This window comes from Sarcophilus harrisii, chromosome 1 (assembly GCF_902635505.1).
Source record: "Sarcophilus harrisii chromosome 1, mSarHar1.11, whole genome shotgun sequence".
NCBI classification, from domain to species: Eukaryota; Metazoa; Chordata; class Mammalia; order Dasyuromorphia; family Dasyuridae; genus Sarcophilus; species Sarcophilus harrisii.
Window position 1 is genome coordinate 75,339,848 of NC_045426.1, and position 23,433 is coordinate 75,363,280.

Sequence of the window (23,433 nt, forward strand, 5' to 3'; positions counted from 1 at the left end):
CTTTCATTGAAAAAATGCTGAACAGCTGATAGTTAAGTTTAAAAAATTATTATTTGAATTTTGTCATCTTTCAAGAATATGTATGAGTTTTGCTGAAAATAGGTATCATTCATTTTTCTCTTCCTCCCCCCCTTCCCTTTCTACCTCCCCCTTCATCCTTTTGTCTGATTCCCTTTTTCTGTACCTACTTTTGAACTTTCCAACCTTTCATAGGAGTGCCATATTGGGTCATATCATGGAGGAGGGCTATGAACTCGATCTCACCTACATCACCGAGCGGATCATTGCTGTCTCCTTCCCAGCTAGTTGTTCTGAGGAAACTTATCTACATAACTTGCAAGATGTAACCCGAATGCTAAAATCCAAACACGGAGACAACTACCTGGTAAGAGTCAGCACTGTTTGCTTTGGTAAATACTATGAAGACATGCTTGTGAGAACTTTTTTTTTTACTGCCATTTGTCTTATAGCAAAGTCAATTTTTGATGTAACTGATTAAACCTGTGGGGTGAAGGGAAGGGTGAGTAGGATGGAGACATTGAGCTCTCCCTTTTAACAAATTAAAATAGTTATTGCCTCAAAACAAAAAAGCAAAAACAACTGATAGAATAACCAAAACTTTGGGCAATTTTTAGTTTCCTTCTCTCTAAAATAGGTAATATAATAATAAGGATCTACTTAACAAGATTTTATTGGGAGCATATATGGCCACTGTATGCAACATTCTGCTGTAAGAAATTTATACATATAATAGTGATTAGGAATTCAAATTTGTTTTCATACTTTTAAGATTTTCTAGGAATGGGAATATAGGCAATACAAAAATAAAATGCCAATGAGATTTCTTAGTGGAAAATAATTTTTTATTCTTTTGCTTTTGTGATAGAATATAATGTACTATGTTAAAATCTGTCATTTGAAAGAGGAAGGTTGATATTCTGAATTCTAACCCTATCTTTTGTCATTATCGTATAAAAATCCAGTCATATGGGTATGAATATTTTCTTTCCATTCATTTCTCACAATCAGACCAATCTCTTAATTGACCTATTTAACAGGTATATAATGGAGTCCATTTTGCTACATCACATGCCATCTGTTGTACTCATTAAACTTTAGTGACTGAATAAAATGAAATGGAACCTGTTAGATGAGTTTGTAGTCCTGACGCTGTGTCAGTGAATTTTCCTTTATAGTTGTTATAATTGAAAGTTCATTGCCATTGAATTTCAGTTGGTTGCTATTCTGATTAATAATTAGATTCAAATGTACTATTAGATTTTTACCATTAGTAATTTCTAGAAGTGTTTATGTTCTAAATGCCATCATTTTATATATTTGTATTTTATATTTTCCACTAACCTGCTCAGTCATGTAGTCTAACTATATTTCAAGTCAGAAGACATTCCAATTCCATTTTTGCTATTTAGTATTTATGTGGATTTAGACGTGTAATTAAATTCTATGAGCCTCAGTTGCTCCATCTGTAAAAGGAGAAGGAATAGATAATCCTCAAGGCCCTTTTTCTCTCTAAAAGGCTATGATCTTGTAATACCAAGGGAAAAAAAGGACATTTCTCAAGAGTTTTAGAAATTCGGTGTTAGGATCCCATTGTTCCAGAAGGGAAGATGGAAGACTCTTCAGTGTGAAATTTGATTATGCAATTGCAAATCATGCCAAAAAGGAGAATCTTTCAAAAAACTACTTTAGGGAACTCACATGAATTAAGTTCTATAGCAATAAATGGACATGACAATTATAGAAAGCTATTTTATGAAGTTTGATAGTAACAGAGAAGAAGTGAAAAATGACAGTTCAAGCAAAATTTGGTTTTGGTGTGGTAATGATAAGGTTGAATGAAGAGGGATTTTTGGTTTGTTTGTTTGTTTTTTTAGTATAGCTAAAATCTGATCATTTTGGTCCCCACTTGTGCTGAGTAGTTAGGTGATATAATATATTTAGATTCAATTATTCAGTTCTTATATCATATACCTGCTAAATTTGTGACTTTAGACAATTTTCTAAATTCTCTCAGTTTTAGTTTCCTCCTTTCTAAAATGGGTATAATACTTGCTCCTAATCAACAGGATCATTATGAGAACCATATGAAATAGAATATGTAAAATGCTTAAAGTTCTGCAAGAATACTAGCTACAGTAGAAGTAGTAGTAGTGGTGGTGGTGGTGGTGGTAAATATTGGGTTAGGAATCAGAAGAAATTGGGAACATAAAAATGCAAAGTGAGAGTAAAATTGGGTGATAGATTGTCATTTGTAGGAAGAGAGGACCTAATGAAAGAATAAAGCATAGATTAAAATAATTCACTCATAATCTGTGATTTGGAGGTTCAAGTAACAATGGGGAAAGTGCTGGATTCGAGTCAGAAAAACTACAGTCAACTCTCAATTCTTTCATTTATTCCCTGTGTAACCATGGTCAAGTCATTATCTCTTTAAGCCCTAATTACCTAATCTTTAGTTATTTTTTAAAAGAGGCTTGTACTAGGTAACTACTAAGTTAATCTTGACTATTAAATGTATTGAATTCTGAAGCTATATCAGAGTTATATGGTAGAATTGGAGATAGGATATAAATCCAGTGTTCATTCTAGTGTATCTTGCTGCTTCCTTTTTGGGAGTAAGCATTTAATTTTTAGAGGACTGTTTTATTCCTTTCAAGATAGCATTCAAGATAGCAAGATTGTCATCTTTATTTTCCCTATTTATCCTTTTATATTTGAAGTACAATAATGCGTACCTAGAGGTTTTGGCAACTCCTTAAGAATTTAAGTTACAGAGAAGGTTCTAAAAGGGAAGCGTGAAGGGAGAAAGGAAAGAAGCAAATATTTATTAAGTGCTCTGTATTAAGTGCTAAGTGCTTTACAAATATCTCATTTGATCTTCATAACTATCCTGGGGTAGGTATTGTAATGATCCTCATTTTACAGATGAGGAAACAGGCAGATTAAGTGATTTTCCCAGTGTAGCACATTAAGTGTCTAAGGCTGAATTTGAACTCACTGACTTTAGGCCTGGTGCTTTTTCCACTATACCACCTAATTGCTTTCTTACCTGGCAGTTCTCTCGTTCAAGGAAATCACAGGTCCTGTACTTGTCCTTTTAACCACATGAAAAACCGCTAAAGTCTAACAAATTTTATAGATGATAACTAATTGAATTCTGTTTCTCCTTCTATTTCTGAAAGTGATGGCTTTTATAATATCTTAGTATTTGTTTGTTTTTTCACATTACAGGTGATAAATCTCTCTGAAAAGAGATATGACCTTACGAAGCTTAACCCAAAGGTACTGGCTTTATTCCCAATAACTTTTATTCAAACGACAATTTTTGATCTAAGATACGCATTTTGCATTTACATAACAGACATGTGTGCAATTGCTGTTTTGCCTAATTCTCCTAATCTAATTTATGATTCAGTGTTTTCCATTATTTCTTCCTTCTTTTAAGGATACTTTTGTTTTTAGATAATTTTGCTATTTCCCATTCATATTTTATTCCTTGATTTTTAAATAATAATTAACAGTATATATGGACAATTGGGTTTTTTCATTGAGCTTTCATTTTGATCAGAGGAATTTGTGGCAAGCCCCTAAGCTAATGCTTCCTAGTTCTATATCCTTCTCTCTCTCTGTGCCCACACCTAGATGCCTCTGAATCATTAACTGCCATGAAAGAACATATTTAGAACTGTCATTCCACCTTCCAAAATATTGAGAAGGCCTTTGAAAGGGTTTTTTTTTTTTTTGGTGTTATATAACAGTTTGGTGTCTTTTAGAATTGGAAGCACGTTTCTCCTCATTCATATCGGCAATAAATACATGAAGTGAACCTATAATCCAAAGTATAGTGAATGTTGCAAAGTTATTGTTTCAGTAATGAGGGAGTAAATAAATATAATTTCTTTTCTCCTAGATCATGGATGTGGGTTGGCCTGACCTCCATGCTCCTCCCCTTGATAAAATGTGTACCATCTGTAAGGCTCAAGAGAACTGGTTAAATAGTGATCCTCAGCATGTAGTGGTCATCCACTGCAGGGTAAGCAAGATTCGTTATAAATTGTTCATTTGATTTTAATTTAATTTTGAATAAAAATTTGATTTTATCCTAAGGAGAAATGAATAGAGCTCATAGTTTGGGTTGTTTTTCTTCCCCTCCCATCCTCACCTTCCCCCCACTGGATTTTGGGCTGGAAAGAACTGAATTCAAATCCATCCTCAAATATTGTACAGTTGTACAACTCTTAGCAAGTCCTTTAACTTTTCTTTTCCTCAGTTTCTTCATTTATAGAATGGGAGTAATCATAGCACCTACCTTTAAGGATTATTGTGAAGAAAAACAAGAGAATTTTTATAAAGTACTTTGTAAACTTTAAGGCACTGTGTAAATGCTAATTCTCATTTTATACTTGGCTAAAAAAATGAAAGTATACATAAACATATGTATGTACATATACACAGATGTGTGGATACATATACATGTATGTATACACACTTGTATATATTAGTATATACTTGTATTCTTGTATATATTAGAAAGAACATAGGTTTTAAAGACATAGGACCTGAGTTCAAATGTGGCTCTACTACTTCTTACCTGTATGACTTTACTCAAATCCCTTCCCTTTTTGTAACTTCCCTTTTTTCATCTGCAAAATGAGAGAGCTAGACTAGATGAGCACTTCTTAAGCTTTTCTTTTTGCTTTCCGGATCCTTTTATACTCTTAAAAATGAGGACCCAAGAGAGTTTTTAGCTATGTAGGTTAAATCTATTGTTAATTGCTGCCCTATAAATGAAAACTGATACATTAAAAAGAAAAAGGTGTCCCAAAGTCTCAGACCTATTAGCATGCAAGCATTGTCTTGCACATTTCTATAATGTCTGGCTTAGTAAGAGACATCTGAATTCTCTTTTTTTTAAAAATTTAATTTAATTTTTTATTTAATAGCCTTTTATTTACTGATTAAATGTATAGGTAATTTTACAGCATTAACAATTGCCAAACCTCTTGTTCCAATTTTTCACCTCTTACCCTCCACCCCCTCCCCCAGATGGCAGGATGACCAGTAGGACATCTGAATTCTCATATCTACTTCCTTTCAATCTGTTGTGATTTGTTGTTTTTATTGAAGCATGTGAAAAAAAAACCCAGCCTCACACAAATAGGTAGTTGGAAAAGAAAAGAAATTTTTTTTTAGACTTAAATTCTTTTGAAAAATTGTTTTTTTATTTCTTTATTTTTAATACTCTTTAAAAACAAAGATTTGAGTTCCAAATTCTTTCCCTACCACCCCCATTCCTCCCAGCCCACTGATAAAGCAAGCAATATAATATCATTTTTTGTGGTTGTTAAGTCATTTCAGTCATGTTTGATTGTTTGTGATCCCATTTGGGGTTTTCTTGGCAAAGATACTGCAGTGATTTGCCATTTCCTTTTTCAGGTATGATATCAATTATACATGTGAAATCATGTAAGACATTTCCATATTAGCCATATCACCAAACCCCCCTCCCCCACAAAAAAAACACAAACCTCCAAAAGAAAGAAAAATAAACTGAGAAAACTGTATTTCAACTTGCACTTGGAGTTCATTATCTTTCTCTCTGAAAAGGATTATTAGCATTTTTCATCATGAATCCTTTCAAATTATCTTGCATTATTGATCAGAGTAGCTAATGTCATTCACAATTGATAAATATTACAATATTACTATTATTGTGATTAAGCGAAGACTTTTATTAGGCAAATAATAATCTTAGTCTGATTTTGAAAATAGTTTTGCCCTCATGAATCCTCTGAGCAGGTCTTGGGGGATCCCCAGAGATCTGTGACCTACAGTTTGAAAATCACTGGATGCAAGATTTGTTAAGGTTCATTTCAGCAATAAATTTAGCAGCAGTAATTAGATCATGATCTCCAAATAACCCAATAGGTGACATGGTACTTTAAGGTTTACAAAGATCTTAACATACATTATCTATTCATGTAATTTTAAAAAAGTAACCCTCAAATACAGCTTTATGAAGTTGAGGGCTCAACATGTTATGACAAATATGGGCCATAAATATGTAACTGAATAATTGCATGGTGTAATAGCCAGATAATTTAATAATTTTAAAAACTTGTCTTATGTAATCTTTCTTTAAAAAAAATAGAAAGTACATATTGATACTGAGTGATATATTCATTATTGCAACTGAATCTTTTTAACATTATTTTATTTTTCCAAATACATGTAAAAATAGTTTTCAGCATTCATCTTTGTAAAACTGTGTGTTCTAAATTTTTCTCGCTCCCTCCATTTTCCCCTCCTCTCTAAGACAGCAAGTAATCTGATATAGCTTTAATATGGGCAGTCCTTTTAAACATATTTCCATATTTGTCATTCAACTGAATTTTTAAAAGAATCTCTCCTTTCAATTTTTGCTTTCGTCACAGAAGAACATTTGCATTATACTTAAGGAGGTTTGTTTCTTTTTTATTTATATGTGATTGTAGGCACAGTGCTTAATAATTTTGCAGTAAAAATATAATCTTTAGTAAACTGAATTAAGATTCTAGAGTAGGGTTGGGAAGCCTTTTTTTCTGCCAAGGGCCAACTCATACAATTCAAGCAGTGGGAGGTTGTGATACCTAACTTGTGGTTGCTTTAGCTAATGATTTTGAGGGCTGTCCATGGGCTGGATGTTCACCACTCCTGTTCTAGAGGATTATATTCAGTTCTGTTATCTTGACATTAGAATATAAATTATATGTAAGACAATTCAGGAGGACTTGAAGGGATGCAATATTCAGTGTGATTCCTTCAAGGGGTCTGTACATTCTTTTCTTCATTTCTTCACATAAAGGTGAGTTGCTATTATTGTTCATTATATTGTAGTGTTCTCTGGTTTTGGTTTTCTTGGAGGTCTCTGGGAGCAGCCTTCTTTTCAGTTCAGTAATCACACAAGCGCAGCCAAGTGTTAAAGTTCAAATCCTTTATTATCTCCTTGCCTGGGGCCCAGGCCAGCTTTCTTGAGGTCCTCCTGAATGTGTCTTGGTTTTTGTGGGGGAGGCAAAAGGACCACCACCACTTCTCTTGTCTTCTCTAGTCCTGATTCTGGCTGAGTTTGTCTGAGTTTATATGCTCTCTTATCATAGGTGTGAATCTTGTAGAACTATATTAAGTACTCCATGTACTGAACTAGAGAGCTTGTTTAGCACCATGCTAAACAACCATTGTCTTTATCAATTCCATTGAGTTAGCACCTTGTAAGAATCTTTGTTTCAAGTTCAGAGTTTTGGCCCATAACATTATATGTTTCAAGGTTCTCTGCCAAAAGAAGTAGGACATTGTAGCACAACTTTTAGAGGTCCAATATAGTTATTGTTCAGTAAGTAAAAAAAAAAAAAAAAAATCAGTGACTTTCATGCATTTCTATCATAATCCTTTAGCAAAATTAGAAGGTAGGTACTCTCCTCTCAATTCTATTTTCCCCTTTCTCATCTCATCTGTCCCTTTTTTTCATTTTTCAAGTGCATAATGCCCTCAGTTTCTCATTTTGATACACAACCTCAAATTTTCTCTATAAATCTTCTGAAAAAAAATCATTGTGACATCTTAATTAATTGGTGAGAATTTATGGCTTTAAAGCAGTTCATACAAAAGGACCATTTATTGATAGACTTAAAATTATCTAGGGGAATTTGCATTTAAAGGAATAACTGAAGTTTTCTGTAATTAATAAGCTTTCTAAAGAATTCCTGGGAGCTTTCCCCATGTTTGTCATGTTACTCCTTCTACTTCGAATACCTCAATTAACCTCACCCATATAGAGTATAACTTCTGAAATTTTAAGATCAAAGAATCTCAGAGATGGAAGAGATCTGTGTGATCATGAAGTTTCAAATATAATCGTGAGCCCAATGAGACCCAGAGGGAATATGTGAATTGTTCACTCATGTGAGTTCAGATTTTCAGAGATTGTTTACCACAAAGATTTTGAAACCTATTGAAATTAATGAGCCCAATTTCTCACTTCTCAAATGAAACTTTTATCAGAATTTTTAATACATTTCTATTTATAGTAGATTCCAATATCTATCATAAATGTGTCAAAATGCAGTCTAGTGCTGCCAAACTAGATATAATTGAAAGATATTTAACAAACTAAATAAAAATACCATAGAATATAAGATAATGTTAGTATGCGGTTCCATAAGGGAATATTCAGCGCTCAGAGGAACCCTTAGGTTTGGTTTAATGGCTCCTATTCTATTTGTTTGATACCACCTCACCTATCAGTTATAGGCCACTAGGTGATTGAGTGGCTAGAGTTCTGGACCTGGGTTCAAGAAGCTCTTAGTTTAATTCCAGCCTCAGACCCTTCTTCAAGGCAAGTCACTTAACTGTTGCCTTCCTCACCAATAAAACAGGGATAATAGCACCTACTTCCCATTTGTAAAATGTTTCATAAACATTCATGTTACATAAATTCTATCAATTATAAAACATGAAGAAAAATAATTGGGCTGTATCTTTGCTTCTCTCACATCTGTTTTCATTGACCCTCTCTTCAAGCCATGCTTTTTGATGCTCCTGTAAATCAGTTAATCAGTCAATAAGTAAGAGCATGTGTGCTTCTTCAAAAACACATGTACAAAGGTGGATTTTATTTCAGAAATTTATATATTCTTATAAATCAAAGAAAGGAATAAATGTTTTTCTTTTTTTTCTTTTTTTAAGATAAACTACATGATAATCATCAATTTTAGATTTGGAGTTTTCCCTTCTTTTTTATTCCTTTTTAAAAATAGCTATTTAAAACTATTATACATTGCATTTCTAAGGCTTTTCATTCTTTTTCATTTTCTTATCTCAACTATATGTGAAATAAATTAGCCAGAATGTTACTCAAAAAAGAATAAATCAGGATATAATAGCTGATGGATTTACTGCCTTTGGCCTTTAAAGCACTTTCTTCCCCTGAACAACTGTTCTTTTTACCTCTAGACAAAACTTGTTGGGTGAATTAATAGGAAACATGTTAAAACTCATAAAAATGATTTATCAGTCATTTGTACTGGTGTCATGTAAGCTATTTAATAAGTTTTGGAAACATTTAGAAAACAAACCATGAAAGATTAATTCATCTTTAATTCCAAATTACTGACATAGGCTTTAACTTTGGCTTGTGATAAATCATAACTGTTGGGTAAAATTGCTGATACCTGTCAAAATTCATGTGCTTTCTAGAATGAATATCTCATAGACTGTCATGCCAGAAATTGTTAAAATAGTTAAGCTTGTCTTGGCTTGGATATGCTAAGAAATGGGAAGATTCTTATTACTATTTTATACTTTTTTCTTAATTTAGTGTAAATGATGAATATTCTTCCCTCTTCTTCCCACCCTCCAGTTTTTTAATCTGTGTTATTGTGTAAAACATAGTTTTCAATTATGGAACCTGATCTCTAGGAGTTGCTTATTTCTTATCATTTATATTAGGAAGTGAACTTTGGCAAATTATAACTTAATTTGTCATGAAAATACTGTCTATGTATATTTTAGAGTATTACTAGTATTTCAGATCAAACTTCACTGCTTCAAAAATAGGGCTTGCTCCATAGCCCTCAGGCAAGTTATGTAAATATTTCTGAATATTAACTTTCTGCCTTGTAATAATGAAAATGAATAATGCCTTTGGGGAAGATCAAACTGAGAAAATGGTTGTAAAGCACTTTATTATAATGAAATGGTATACCATTTAACTATGAACCACAAAGTAGCAAAAGGGAGCTCATTTCTTCTTTTAAAATTTCTTTTTGTTATTGTTATTTTTTGCTGTTTTGATTCACATTTCTTACGTCAGTTTTGGGGAAAATTTTGACTTACATTTTCTGTCAAGGAAATGAACCTCATCCTGTTTAACCCATTTTGTCATAAAAGATTTTAGGTGAAATTTTAGTGATTAAAGCTGAATACAAATAGGCACATAAGAATATTTCCAAAAATCATATATGCATTCATTCATTGGTAAGCAGCAAAGGATTATTTTGTCTGCATAAACTTAGGGGTAATTTTATGTGGTAGGATATCACTTGCACATTTCTTCTGAATTTCAGCATGAGGCTAGGCTTATGATGTTTTTATATACATACCTTTTTTGAATTATTTATTTAGCTTTAATGAGACCTTTGCAAACCTTAATGTGCCATGGGAATGGGGTGTAGGAGTCAAATTATGGTAGCATTGCAGTTGTGATTGGTGGTGCAAAGATGAATAACTCATTTTCTCTTTCTTAGAGGGGATTATATTATTGAGGGACTGGTAAGACATTTACCTAAATAAATATAAATGATACTAGAATCTTGTAAAGGAATAGGAGTAAAAAGCTCAATGAAAATAAAATCTACAGTTTTATCTAGTGACAGAGGTCAGTTGAGTGAATAAAAGTACCAAAAGATACACTTGAGGTCATCATCACATTGATGTCTGCAGATACTTTGGAGCCTGTCCCTATAATGAGGCGATTTTAATTCTACCAAGTTTGTGCCCATATGTAGTTCCTCTTTCTGACCAGCTAGGGGTGCATTACCTCTGTGAAATGAAACTGAGCGTATTGCTGTCAATTTTCTTGAGCTATAATTGGTATTATTTTAATTAGCCGCATATTGTCCTTTGTTGCCCAGACTCTCCAAATGCTGTCAATTAATAGATGCTCTGGATTTCTATCATTGCCTTGAAAAGCCTCCATTAACAATGGAATAATATAAAATTAGAGGCTGATTTTCTTTTCCATGTACTGATGAAGAATGTCAGAGAGCCAGCCCTGAGTAATCAGTACTCCCCAAAAATCTGACTTTGATGTCATCTCTTCAGCATGATCTACCTTTTAATCTATGGAATGTGTAGGGCACTGTCTAAGTTATAGTCACTTCTACTTCCCATTTCAGGATAAAGATATATTAATTCTTTCATTCCCTTAGGGTGGAAAAGGACGAATAGGAGTTGTCATATCATCGTACATGCATTTCACCAACGTTTCTGCCAGGTAAGGTGAAAATAAAATAAAATAAATTTTCTCTATTTATAACATAACCTTCCAGAGGGAGAATTGGGTATCAAGCAGTCCTGGTTCTAGCTCCCGGCTTGCCATGGACTGACATTGTGATGTGGTGCAAACATTTGAATCTCTTTAGGTCTTAGTTTCCTCATCTGTAAAATGCTGGGGCTGGATTTGGGGATCTCTGAGGTCTTCTATAGGTCTCACTTTCTGTGATTTTACTATTAGAAAATGAATAAAACCAAAAATTGATTTCAGCTGCATTTTCTTCCATTTCAAATCCAGAGTGTTATGTTGACTTTCTGAATTTCATATTTGTGAAAATGAGTACTCTAACGTAATATTTTTAAAATGTGGAAATTTACCAATTAAATTAGAAATGATGGAAATGATTTAAAAGGCTATGTTCCTATTCTAGAATGAGAGTTGTTTGAGAAAAGCAGTGGGACTAACTCCCATGCATGGCTAGAAAAAAATCAGTCTTATTATTTTGGGATCATGCTTTGTTTTTGACATCTATTTCTCTGTTGTTGTATATTTAAGGTAAGACAAACTTATTTGGAAAAGTAATCAATGAATAATGTGTGTGCATGCATGTATATGTACACCCACTCACTTAACAGTTACTGACTCATGCTTTAAGATGGGACTGAGGACCTTAAAGAACTGTGACCTGCACATCTTTGTTGTGTTCTTATAATGTCTTATCTACGTTTACTTACAAGATGATGATGATGAGTCAGGAAAGAATCATCTGGGATCTGGGGGAAGTATATGGTTGCTGGGAGGGGGATAAAAATGGAGAGTCAGTAAGTAGGGGAGATATTAATGATTGATTTTATATAGTTCTCTTTTCTGATGACAAAATAAAATCTGTCTAAATCACTTCTTTATCAGTTTTTATTTTTTAGAAATATTCTTTTTGTTATTTAACATACTTAGTAAACCACAATCTCTTTAATTATCCTCTCTGCCCATACAATCTTTGCTTTGTGTCCAAAGGAAGAAATATAATACCATTCATACAGTGATGATAAGCTGTTTCTCTTTTTGCATTAAGAAATGAAATTTAACTTGCATAGTTTTTTTTTCTAGAAAGACATGTTTTCCTGCTTTGGAGAAAACCAAATTCCTAGATTTCTTAATTGGTAGCTAAGTGAAAATGAGCACCCTACTTACCCACTTATTGGTGAGAGTAAGCATTTATATGTAGGCTGAGCCTACTAATATTCCTTATTACTTGGAGACAGTGATTTAATACAAATTTGTTTGTCAAAGAGCAGATTTTACTTGGAGGAATTTGGAGAGAGAGATTAATTTCAGTATTTCTACCAGCCTCTGACAATGAAGTTCTGTGTAGAACTCAAATCTCATATAGTCAGGGTAATTCTCACTTCTATAGGAATACTCCTGAGCTTTGGCTTTTTTTTTTTTTTTTTTTTTTGACCAAATGCCTATATTTTCAAAACTTGGAATTCTTAAATCAATGAAAGCCATATTGGGAATGTTTATACCAGTCTCTGAATACGATCATAGTCTACACAAATTTATTTCAATTCCAGACAGAAGGTAGTATGTGTATGTATGCTTATTACATACCATTATCAAAATTAACCTTCAGAATTTTAAAACTAACTTGCATTTTAAACAAGTATCTTTTATGCAAGTTCTCTTTTTATACAAGCTTTAATGGAATCACTTAGAATAGGAATTTTTAACCTTTTTTGTGTCATGAATCTTTTTGACAATCTAGTTCTTATGGGTCTCTTCTCAGAATGATGTTTTTAAATGGATAAAATAAATACATAGGATCACAGAAGAAACAAATTTTGTTGGAAAAAGGTAATTTTCCCCTATTTAAGTTCTTGGATCCTGGGGTCTTTGGACTTTATTGTTTAAAAACTGATTTAAAGTAACTTGTTAATCCTTTTTTTTCCTTTCTGGTATGTAAAGGATGTCCCAGATTCTATTATATTATTCTATAGGTAAAATCTGGATTATTTCTGCCAAATTTTATATGTTACATCTTAAACCTCTATTATTTATATTATTACATCTTAGACCTCTATTTTTTCTTGCCTTTTGATTATTTCATTGTGACCTTATTTTCTTAAACCTATGCAGTGAGGCAGAAATCTAAGAGGTTCTACAAAATTAGAAAAAAATTGAAGTATGACCTAGTACTAGAATATTAATAATAGTAATAGGACTGATACCACTTTGTTCCAGAACAAACTTAGTGGAGGTTTAAGATTCTAATACCTGGGTTAGTTCTAGGGTCACAATTTCATTTATTTATTTATTTTGCTGCGGTAATTCTTATCTGTCAAGTCATAGAGGAATTTCATTGGAGGTATCCTGGTAGATGTTTAACAGACGTCTCTCCAGAAGCAGGCAAGGAAGAACATATAACATTTTAAGTTTAATTTGCATTATTAATACTTTCTTAAATCTAGGAAATCATCAAGACCAAAATAAAGCTCTGATTTGTGATATCTGTGAATTTCTAAGGTATAAAGGCTCAATCTAAAAATTTAACTTTTCTCTCAGGAGAAAGATGATTTGAGCTGACTTTAGCTTGTATTTCATTAATCCAAATAGAAAGAACAGCCCTGTGTAGGAAATCACAAGTCTTGGAAGTCTTATTTTTCAATTGTCCACCTTCTTTTGTGCAACTCTTCTGCCATTTTTTGCTGAAACTTCCCAAAATCTTCTGCTAGTTTTTTTCACTTTATCTTGGAATGACACATTATAATAGCAGGAAAATAGAATCAGGTGAGAATTAGAACCTACTTCTGGAAATTCCTGCTTATATAAAGATGAGTTTGGGTCTTATGATGAGGCATCCCTGTCTGAGGGCTCAAGCCAATAGCTACAGCTTTGTGTCTCTGGGCTCGCAGGTATTAGTAGTGCAAAAGAAATTATCAAATTATTCAGGCTTCATTTTGCAAGTTTCCCTTCAATCCTCTACTAGTTCCTGGCACTGTTTTTGTTTACTTTTTGATAAAAAGATGCTGAAACAGTACCGTTTTTTTTTTTTCAGTGATGGTGTATAAAAGTCCATTCTAGCATCTCATTAGCAAAATTTGTGAATTTGCTTTACATCCTACTAATTAGTATTGAAGCTGAGTCCAAGAAAATGTGCTTCCATAGATTTGCAATTTGATGGTTTCTTGAAAACAAGCTTCATTTGCCTTAGTTGGGTTTTATATATTTCTATAATGTAACTTTGGTAATCTCTTAGTTAAACAAATAATGAAAAGGGAATATGTGATTAAAGATTCAAATTTTTAGTAAATTCCCAAGAACTACCTTTGCATTTGGAAAATACATGTTCCTTTCATATGACCAGTGAAGTCTGTATATTACGTTTTTGGTGAGGGTGATAGAGTAGGGGAGAGCAAGGCTTTTTTGTGGGGGGTACAGTAGACTTTGTATTTGATTTAGAACAACATGAAAATGCCTACAATCTGGGGGAAAGTACAATTCTGATAACATGTTTTCTGTTTCTTCTATAGTGCTGACCAAGCTCTCGACAGATTTGCAATGAAGAAATTTTTTGATGATAAAGTTTCAGCTTTAATGCAGCCCTCCCAGAAAAGGTATATGGTTTTTAGTTATTAGTAAAATTATCAATGCAAATGGTTTTTCTTAATTTTAAAGTATTTCTATTATGTGTATTATATATAACACATATAACATACACATGTGTATAGATATACATACTATGCATATTTTAAAAATTTATCCAAACCACACCTACACATATATATTACATAATGATTTTCCCTCCACAAGATGTAAAAGGTTCCTTTCTCCAAGTTTTCAAATGATATTCCTATTCTTTTAATCCCTTATTTGATCTATTCCAAAATTTTCCAAATCTGTAGTGTAAATATTTGGATAATTGTAGAGCCATAAAAGAAAGGAGATGGATTTTCTCCCTCTCAGGAATAATTTTTTGAAATTTAGTGTTAGGAATAGGGATTGGACCAGTGATTTAATTATTATAGGGAATTCCCAGGTGAGGAAACTCCTTCCACTAGCACAACTGGTCACACTCTCTGAAAATTATACTTTTAGAGAATTGCTGAGCATATGGAATGTCTCTATTTTGCACAGGAACACAGAGTTAGAATATGTCAGATAGAACTTGAACCCTGGTCTTTTGGGCATTTTGAAGCCCATTGGACATTTATTCTGGTATTGATGAAGTCATGTGGCACATAAAGGAATCTACAGGTAATCCTTATGTGCCATGATGATCATATGGGAATAAGACACTTTATTTCTCTGGGCGTTTTGTAATTTGTGCTACATAACTTTTTAGCACTATGTGTCCCACCTCTATGATGATAAAAAGGGAAGATAGAATTTAACCTGCATGATAATAGAATATGCTCCAAAAAAATTTTTTTTTGGGGGGGGGGAACAGTTTGGACCATTGAACTGAATGTAAAGAATTAATGTTTTGTAGGGACTTATGTTTTTTAAGAAAAAAAATCAAAGACTACTAGTATAGAATCAATCAATCAATAAACATTTATTTAAAAATCTGTTTTGTTCCAGACACATTGTTAGGTATAAGGAATACAAAGAAAAAAAATGACTTCAAGAAACTTTAGGGGTGGCATCTATGTATATGTGGTAATAAACAGCTGTAACTATTCTTGCCTCTGATTTAAGTGGTATCACCTACTTGGAATTTTGAATGAACCATAGGATTCTAAGAGGGTAGAGTTGAAAAGAGTATACTAGGTATGGACAAGGGATGATGAGAGATATGGGTATTTGAAAGTTTATGGAGAAAGTTTTAGTAAGTAGTAAGCTTAAGAATGAATCAGTGCTGTTATGTAGCAATGAAAACTGTCATCATCAATCTTCATGTATATTAAAGGCTTACTTGTTGGGAATATTATAGATGTCTTCAAGCATTTGAAAGGCTGCCATGTAGGAGAGAGAAAACCTGTTCTACTTTAGAAGCTGTAAAGATACACATTTAACTTAATGTAAGGAAAATCTATTTAGCATCTAAGAGTTACCTAAAGATGAAATTAGCTGCCTCATGAGGTATCAGGCTCCCCATCATTGGTGAGGGAAATCACAGAAAGTATTCAGTCTTCATGCAACCATGTTCTTTCTTGCCTTTGGCTATCAAACTTTTCTTCATTTTCCTACATGCTAATAATTTTTATCTCTTTTCTTTTTGCTATGCTCATCAAATCTGTCCTACATTACTTCTTCTAATTTATTTGACCAGTTTGGCTTCACTTTTCTATGTTAGCCCCGTTAGTTAGGAAGATGGAACCTTTTGGAGGGTAGAGACTATTTTGTTATTATATTTGTTCTGTCTTTGTATTTGTGGTAACTTACATAGTATAGCTATTGAATTAGAGTTAGAGCTAAAGGTATACTTGCCTTTCTAGCAACTTTTAAGTGGAGAGGATAATTCTGAAAGGAGTTTGCTAGAAAGCAGGAAATTGATTGGTTGATCTATTCATTCTTTCAATAATTATTAGTATCCCAGTATAATGCCATACCTGTTGTTTAATGTTTGAGATATCCTCCAATAAAGATTTAATTCCTTTTTATGTAATTTACTGTCTAGAACAATAGAGCACAAACACAATTATGCTTGCTTTGCTGTTTACTATCCAGAGTGGAGAAAATAAAAACAAATATATGTGGTTGTCTTATGTATTCTATGCTGAGTAAACAATTTATAATCATAAAATAAAAAGCAAAGCTATTTTTCCATATTTGAGATTAATTCTTTAGAGTATCATAAGTGACCTATCTAAACTGTTGAATGTAAAAATACATCTGTTGCTTTCTATTGTACAAAGAACTCTGTTCACTCAAATGGAGTCAATATATTAATGAGAGAATGAAAGAGAAGAAATTCAATAAATAATTTCTGTTAGGGAAAGTGCATAGAATCCCTGACCTGTTATCCGGAAAATCTTGGTGCAAATTTCATCTCAGGCGGTTACTATCTGAACAAAATGAATTAACCTCTGTAATCTGTAAAATGTTTCTATGGGGATCAAATGAGATATTTGTGAAATACTTTTCAAATCTTAAATCACTATATTAGTTCTAGCTACTATTATTATTCAAGTAGTTTATTTGCATTTTCTTTTTCCATATTCATTGCAAAACAAGAAAAGGGAAATATAAACAAAACTGCCAATCATAAATTTCTCAGTCCCTTTTTTCCCCTCTGTTTCTCTCTCATCTGCTATATAAAATTGCTTAAAACAAATATGTGTACTTAAGTAAAACAAACTCTTGCATGTCTGTATGCTAAGGAATGTCTTCTTTTGTATCTTAAACTTTCATATGCCTTATTTCTTATCTTGTTTTATAGATTTCTATTGATGAGTCTTGATCTCAGGATTTATTGTCTAAAATTTCCCAACAAAATTTGTACTATAGGCATCCATTTACTATTAAAACAAAACAAAACAAAACAAAACAAAAACCCAAAAAACCCTTGACTTTGCTCTAGTGAGGCATATGTGGTTCTATAGGAAGTAGAGGTATTTTGTTTACAAGAATCCCCAAAGTTACAGTTATTTCTCTTGATGCACTCACTGATATATTATAAAGCATTGTTCTTTGCATATTTCAAATGAGGAATCTCATGCTACAAGGTAAACTTCCTTCAGTGAAAGGCTGTCATTATTTGCTATCGGATAAAATTATAACAATATAGAAGATTGTCCTTAATATAGTTTCTTCTGTGCTTTGTCCCTCTTAGAATGTGAACTAACCGAAGGCAGGACTCTCACTTTTTGTGTAATCTGTTGCTTAGCACAGGTTCTAACACCTACAAGAGTAAAATAAATGTTAATTGATCTACTAGGAGCTAATTAACTTTGCCTTGAGGTCTTTTTCTAAGGACTTTTCAGCATAAGACATTGGAGCAGACTGGTGGATATGGAACTGCATCTGATGCTTAGCTTGACTTTCCTGCCTTAACCATTGTAATGAACGATTTCAACATGTTAATATTAAGGACCAAAAGTTGATCCCTATATACTATATGGGCAGGTTATGAAGTCTATAGAACAGCAAAGTAGTTTTGTAATTCTACTTTTGTTTTCTTGAGAGAAAATTTATCAATCACTTTTAAAATTTGGGGTTATCCAAATAATGGCAATCCTTCCATTGAATGGACTTTTAATTTGAATGAAAATTAGACTAACTTTCAAGAGAATAATCTTTTTAAATTCATCATTGTAGAGATAGCATAATAGAAATGCAGTGCCTTAGAGTCAGCTCGTGGTGCTTTTAGTTTTAGTTTTGACAGTAGCTATCAAATTGTGGGTAAGGATATTTCTAAGTCTCAGTTTTCTCATCTGTGAAATGGAGAGGACATTATTTACTTTATCTACCTCATTAGGTTCTTTTGAAATCAAAATAAAGTAATGTAAAATACTTTCTAAGCATTAAAATAGTACAGAATGGCAGATACTGTGATAGAATAAAGATGATTGAGATAATAAATATGTTATAATGTGAAGTATTATATGGATGTGAGCCTTAATTAGGAACCAGTGGTATCCGGGCAGTTGCTAAAATACTGATCTTGAAGTAAATAAAATCCTGCTTCAGACATTTACTGTCTGGGTCACTATGATAAATGATTTAAGCTCAAGAAACCTCAATTTTCTTATTTGTCAAATTGAATGGCAATGAAAGAACATATCTTACAAAGTTGTTGTAAGGACACTTTATTATATGTATATTATATATAATAACTTTGTATTCAGTTATTTTCCAGTCATGTCCAACTCTTCATGACTCCATTTGGGGTTTTCTTGTCAGAGATACTGGAATGGTTTGCCATTTCTTTCTCTATCTTCTTTTACAGATGAGGAAATTGAGACAAAGAGTGTTAAGTGACTTATGACTGAAACCAGATTTGAACTCAGGAAGAGATTTCATGACTCCAGACCTTGTATTCGATCCTCTGTATTACTTAGCTGCCCTTTATAATAACTTCATTACATATGAACTATATCATACATTATATATGTGTTGCTTTGGAAATCTTAAAAGTACTATATAGATGTTAACTATTATCATTACCTTTGTGTGACCCATAGCATAGCATTTTGCACATTGTTCACAGTTAGTTCTTGATTATCAAATAAGTAAATGAATAAAGAAAAAAAAAACAAACTAGAGAAATCAATCAAATTGAGAGTTAGATTACTTGGCATTTCATTTCCCCCAAAAAAGTGTCTTTTAGTAATTGAATTCCTGGAAATAGACTCTTAGCAAATAGACGGCATCAGCTAGTGGATTATCTGTGCCAATATTTAGGGATTTTGAAAACTTATTTTAAGTCTTAGACTAAGTAATCATTTATGAGTCAATCTTAAAATAGGCAGAGTACATTAATTAGCTTTGAGATTCTGGCCGAGGACCTTGATGTACTTATCCTGTAGCTTACACAGCTGTTGTTCATATTAAAAATAACAAGAGAGTCCTTGGAGACCTTAAATATTAATAAATATTTAGTCTTGCCAGTTCATTATTCATTAAGCACATTGATTGGAAACAATCCTTTATTACTTAAATTTCACATACTTGTAAAGGACACCTATCATATGCAGAGTCAGGCACCATGGGAGCCAAGTCAATAATAACCCTATTTGAATGACGTGTTTCCAACAAAGGTTCTTTTGCAATGTATGTGTTTTTCTCTCTCTTTCTTCCCCTCTCTTTCTCTCTCTTTTTTAAGCACCCTCTATTTTCCATAAACAGTATATCTCCATGTGAACCAGCTTGTTCAAACACCATGTCTGTGACCCATACCACCTGGTGGTACTTGCTGTTATTTTGACCAACAGCTATTTTCATAGCTGATGTACTTTGATTACAGACATGACCCTCAAGTTTTCTCTCCTTTGATAAGAAAAATAAATTAGTTTTCTCGTTTAATCATAATTTGTCTGTAGCAGACAGGAAAAAAATTAGGTAAATTTTGTGTTCATCTTATTATAAAGCTCAATATTAGGAGACAACATAGTGTAGTGAAAAGGGGACCACACTGAGAATCTGGACACCTGATTTCTGTCTCTAACACTTTAAACTGGAGCACCTAGGGAAATCCATTTAACATCTAGGCCTTTCTATTGTCTCATCGACAAATTGATTTCTTTGTATGCAAAGAGAAGTAAAAGAGTATTAAACTGGACTTATTTCTTGATATAAAGACTTCCAAGATGAGGATACTTTTTGCAGGCACTAGCTGTTATATAACTTACTGTCTTAGAGATTGGCCAAAACATTGAAAAGTAAAGCAACTTTTCCAGGGACATATTGCTATTTATATATCCGAGCTGGGACTTGAACCTTTCTCATTTTGACTTCAAGGCCAGTTCTAATCACTCTGCCATCCTGACTTCCCTCTGTTAACATCTTTTGTCACTTTTCTATGAAGAGACAGGAGAGGTCGGGTTCATTAACAAATATCTATTAAGTATTTACTATTTTCTAGGCATTTGTGCTAATCATCAAGACTATCCTTGCACTACAGTTATTAGAGTACTATATAAAATTGATGTGACAGCTTCCAATGACAGAATATCTGGAAGACTTCTCTGACCCATTTTTTTCCTTATTTGAGGAAATTGAAAATAGAAAGCTTCTTACTTAATTGTACTTTACAGTTTCATTCTCCTCAGTAAAAAACTAGCAAACAAAAAGACCCCCCCCTCCTCCCACATGTATGTATTTATACACACATGTAATTTTAGGAATTATGCTAATTTTCACTATACTTCCTATATATTCTTCTTTTTGGTCTTTCTTATGATTGGGGCAATGATAAGATAATTATATTAATGAGCCATATCATTGTAATCTATAATTCTATATAGATATATATGTTAATAATGTTAATAATGAGATATATAGTTAGATTCCCCCTTTTTTTTTTATTTAATAGCCTTTTATTTACAGGATATATACATGGGTAACTTTACAGCATTAACAATTGCCAAACCTCTTGTTCCAATTTTTCACCTCTTACCCCCCCCCACACCCTCCCCTAAATGGCAGGATGGCCAGTAGATGTTAAATATATTAAAATATAACTTAGATACACAATAAGTATACATGTAGATCCCCTTTTATAGTTATTTAGCTAGATACATCTTTTTTTGATTTTCCTTATGACTAAGGCAAATAACTACAAGATATATAGTTAGATAGGAAGATGGCTAGAGATAGTTGAATAGATAGGGGGATGATCATAGATGAAGGATGATAAAAGATGGAAAAGTCATAGTAATATAAATAGATAAGATATATAGATATAATCTATATATAATAATATAATAGCTGTCTAAATATATCTCCCTATATCTTCTTATCATTAAAATCAGGATAAGGGAGACCAAAAGTAGAATCTATAGCACAAAAAAACCAAAGAGTAAAACTTAGCATACCTTTAAAATCTTATGTCCTATTATTTCTTTTGATAGTTGACCTTACCTTTCTCATGAATACTCAACCTCTATCTAAAATGATTTGCCAGTTGGTGTTGATTTTGCCTCCATAGATTTTTCCTCCCTTGTGTTCACTCAAATGACTATTACTAATTAGGGATCTCTAGGCCTTCTTTATGGTATTCTTATAAAAATCTGTAATACCCACTTTGTCTCCTTCTTCTCAAGATCTTATTCCATCTAATACAAAGGACTTACTCATTTTACTACTCTATTCAAAATTTTTTTTTATTTCTCATTTCTGCTCAGACAAAATTAGTGTATTCATATCCCTTCAGAATATATCTAACTTCTCTTTCCTGACATATAATATTGTTATCTATAAAGTCCTTCACATAAACAATCAGCCTACTTAGTGTTTTTCAAATTCTGTCTTCCTCACTTCATAGAATTCTTCTTTCTCTCTCAGCTTAGATAGCATTATTTCCATGAAGGCTTTCCTGATCTTTTGTCATATTTTTTCTCTTCATATTATCTTGTATTTATATATTTGTAAAATCATATCTTCCCAGTAGAAAAAAGCACCTTGATAGAAGGATCTTGTTCTTAGTCCTTTCACAATGCCCATTTCCTTGTAAGTAGGTAATAATGCATTGAATTGCATTAAATTCTTATTGTTAAAAAACAGACCTAATGGGGCAGCTAGATAGTGCAGTAGATAGAGCCAGGACAACCTGAATTCAGATCTGGTCTCAGACACTTAACACTTACTAGCTATGTGAACCTAGGCAAATCACTTAACCCCAATTGCCTCAGCAAAAAACAAAAACAAAAAACTCAAGTGGACTGAATTACCAACAGTCTAAGAGATATGAAAAAAATAGCAATCTTTTAGAGATCACAGAAAGAATAATTAGCCCTGTTTCTATTATGTAAAATTACAATATTGAAAACTCTCTTCAAAGTGAATAACATATCACCAAAAGGTTTACTAAAGCTCTTTGAAGGCAAGGAATGCTTTTTTTTTTCCATTGTGCCTAACAATATTGCTAGCATAAAGAGTTTTTAATGCTTGCTGAACTGAATTATTAAAAATAAAAGTCCAAACCTGCCTCCAACAAAGGATTGTTCCTAATTTCATTTGTATTTCAATTTCTTTTAACATTTTGAAAAAAAATGTGTTTTAAATAAATAATAGCAATAACAATAATAACAATAACAGCAATAATAAGTTTTATTTTCTTAGGTTAGCAACATATTATACCTATATTTTTATTTTGATTTTCACAATAAGCCTGCGTGATTGGTGCTTTTATTATTCCCATTTTACTAATGGGAAAACTGAGACTGAAGGCATTTAAGTGACTTGCCCAGAGTCATATAATTAGCAAGTATCTGAGGCAGGGTTTGAACTTCTTGACTTCAAGTCCAATTTTATATATTACATTATCTTGTTAAATTTGTGAGTTGGCCCAGGAAAATAAATTCTATGAGACAATGAATTTGAATTTTTTTCTTACTAAAAAGTCTAAAAATTAGAAACCTTACCTCTTTTTCATTTCCTATTACTTCTACCTTCTTACCCAAGGCAACCTGAATAGTAGAAGAAGCTACTTGTGTTCCCTTCATAAAACTCTGTTGTCAGAAAACAAACTAAAAACCCCCAAAAAACAAAAACCCTCACACATTCTACTTCATACTGTCCCTCAAAGCAAAGCAGATTTTCCTATGTCCTTATGGTGAAATGAAGACTTCTTTTTATACTGTGGGTTTGAGGGATATCGTTTTCTAGCTGTCATAGCAGGGATTTCTGATCCTTAAGAACTTTTCCCTGTTGAAGGTAATATGGCTAGCTATTTCTAGGTCAGCTGATGCTTTTAGAATGATTGATTTGGAGAGGTAAAA

At 32.6% G+C, this 23,433-nt stretch overlaps 1 protein-coding gene across 8 annotated transcripts in view; it reads left to right on the forward strand.

The window, feature by feature from the left end:
- The window catches only part of TNS3 (tensin 3), a 378,141-nt gene that overhangs the window by 193,921 nt on the left and 160,787 nt on the right, over positions 1-23,433 (forward strand). For all 8 annotated transcript variants that reach the window (XM_031957264.1, XM_031957267.1, XM_031957260.1 and 5 more), the window contains 5 exons: positions 214-385; positions 3,253-3,303; positions 3,932-4,054; positions 10,986-11,050; positions 14,581-14,664. In XM_031957264.1, coding sequence (XP_031813124.1) covers positions 236-385; positions 3,253-3,303; positions 3,932-4,054; positions 10,986-11,050; positions 14,581-14,664 — 473 coding nt within the window. In that variant the 5' untranslated portion in view covers positions 214-235. The remainder of the gene's footprint in view (positions 1-213; positions 386-3,252; positions 3,304-3,931; positions 4,055-10,985; positions 11,051-14,580; positions 14,665-23,433) is intronic.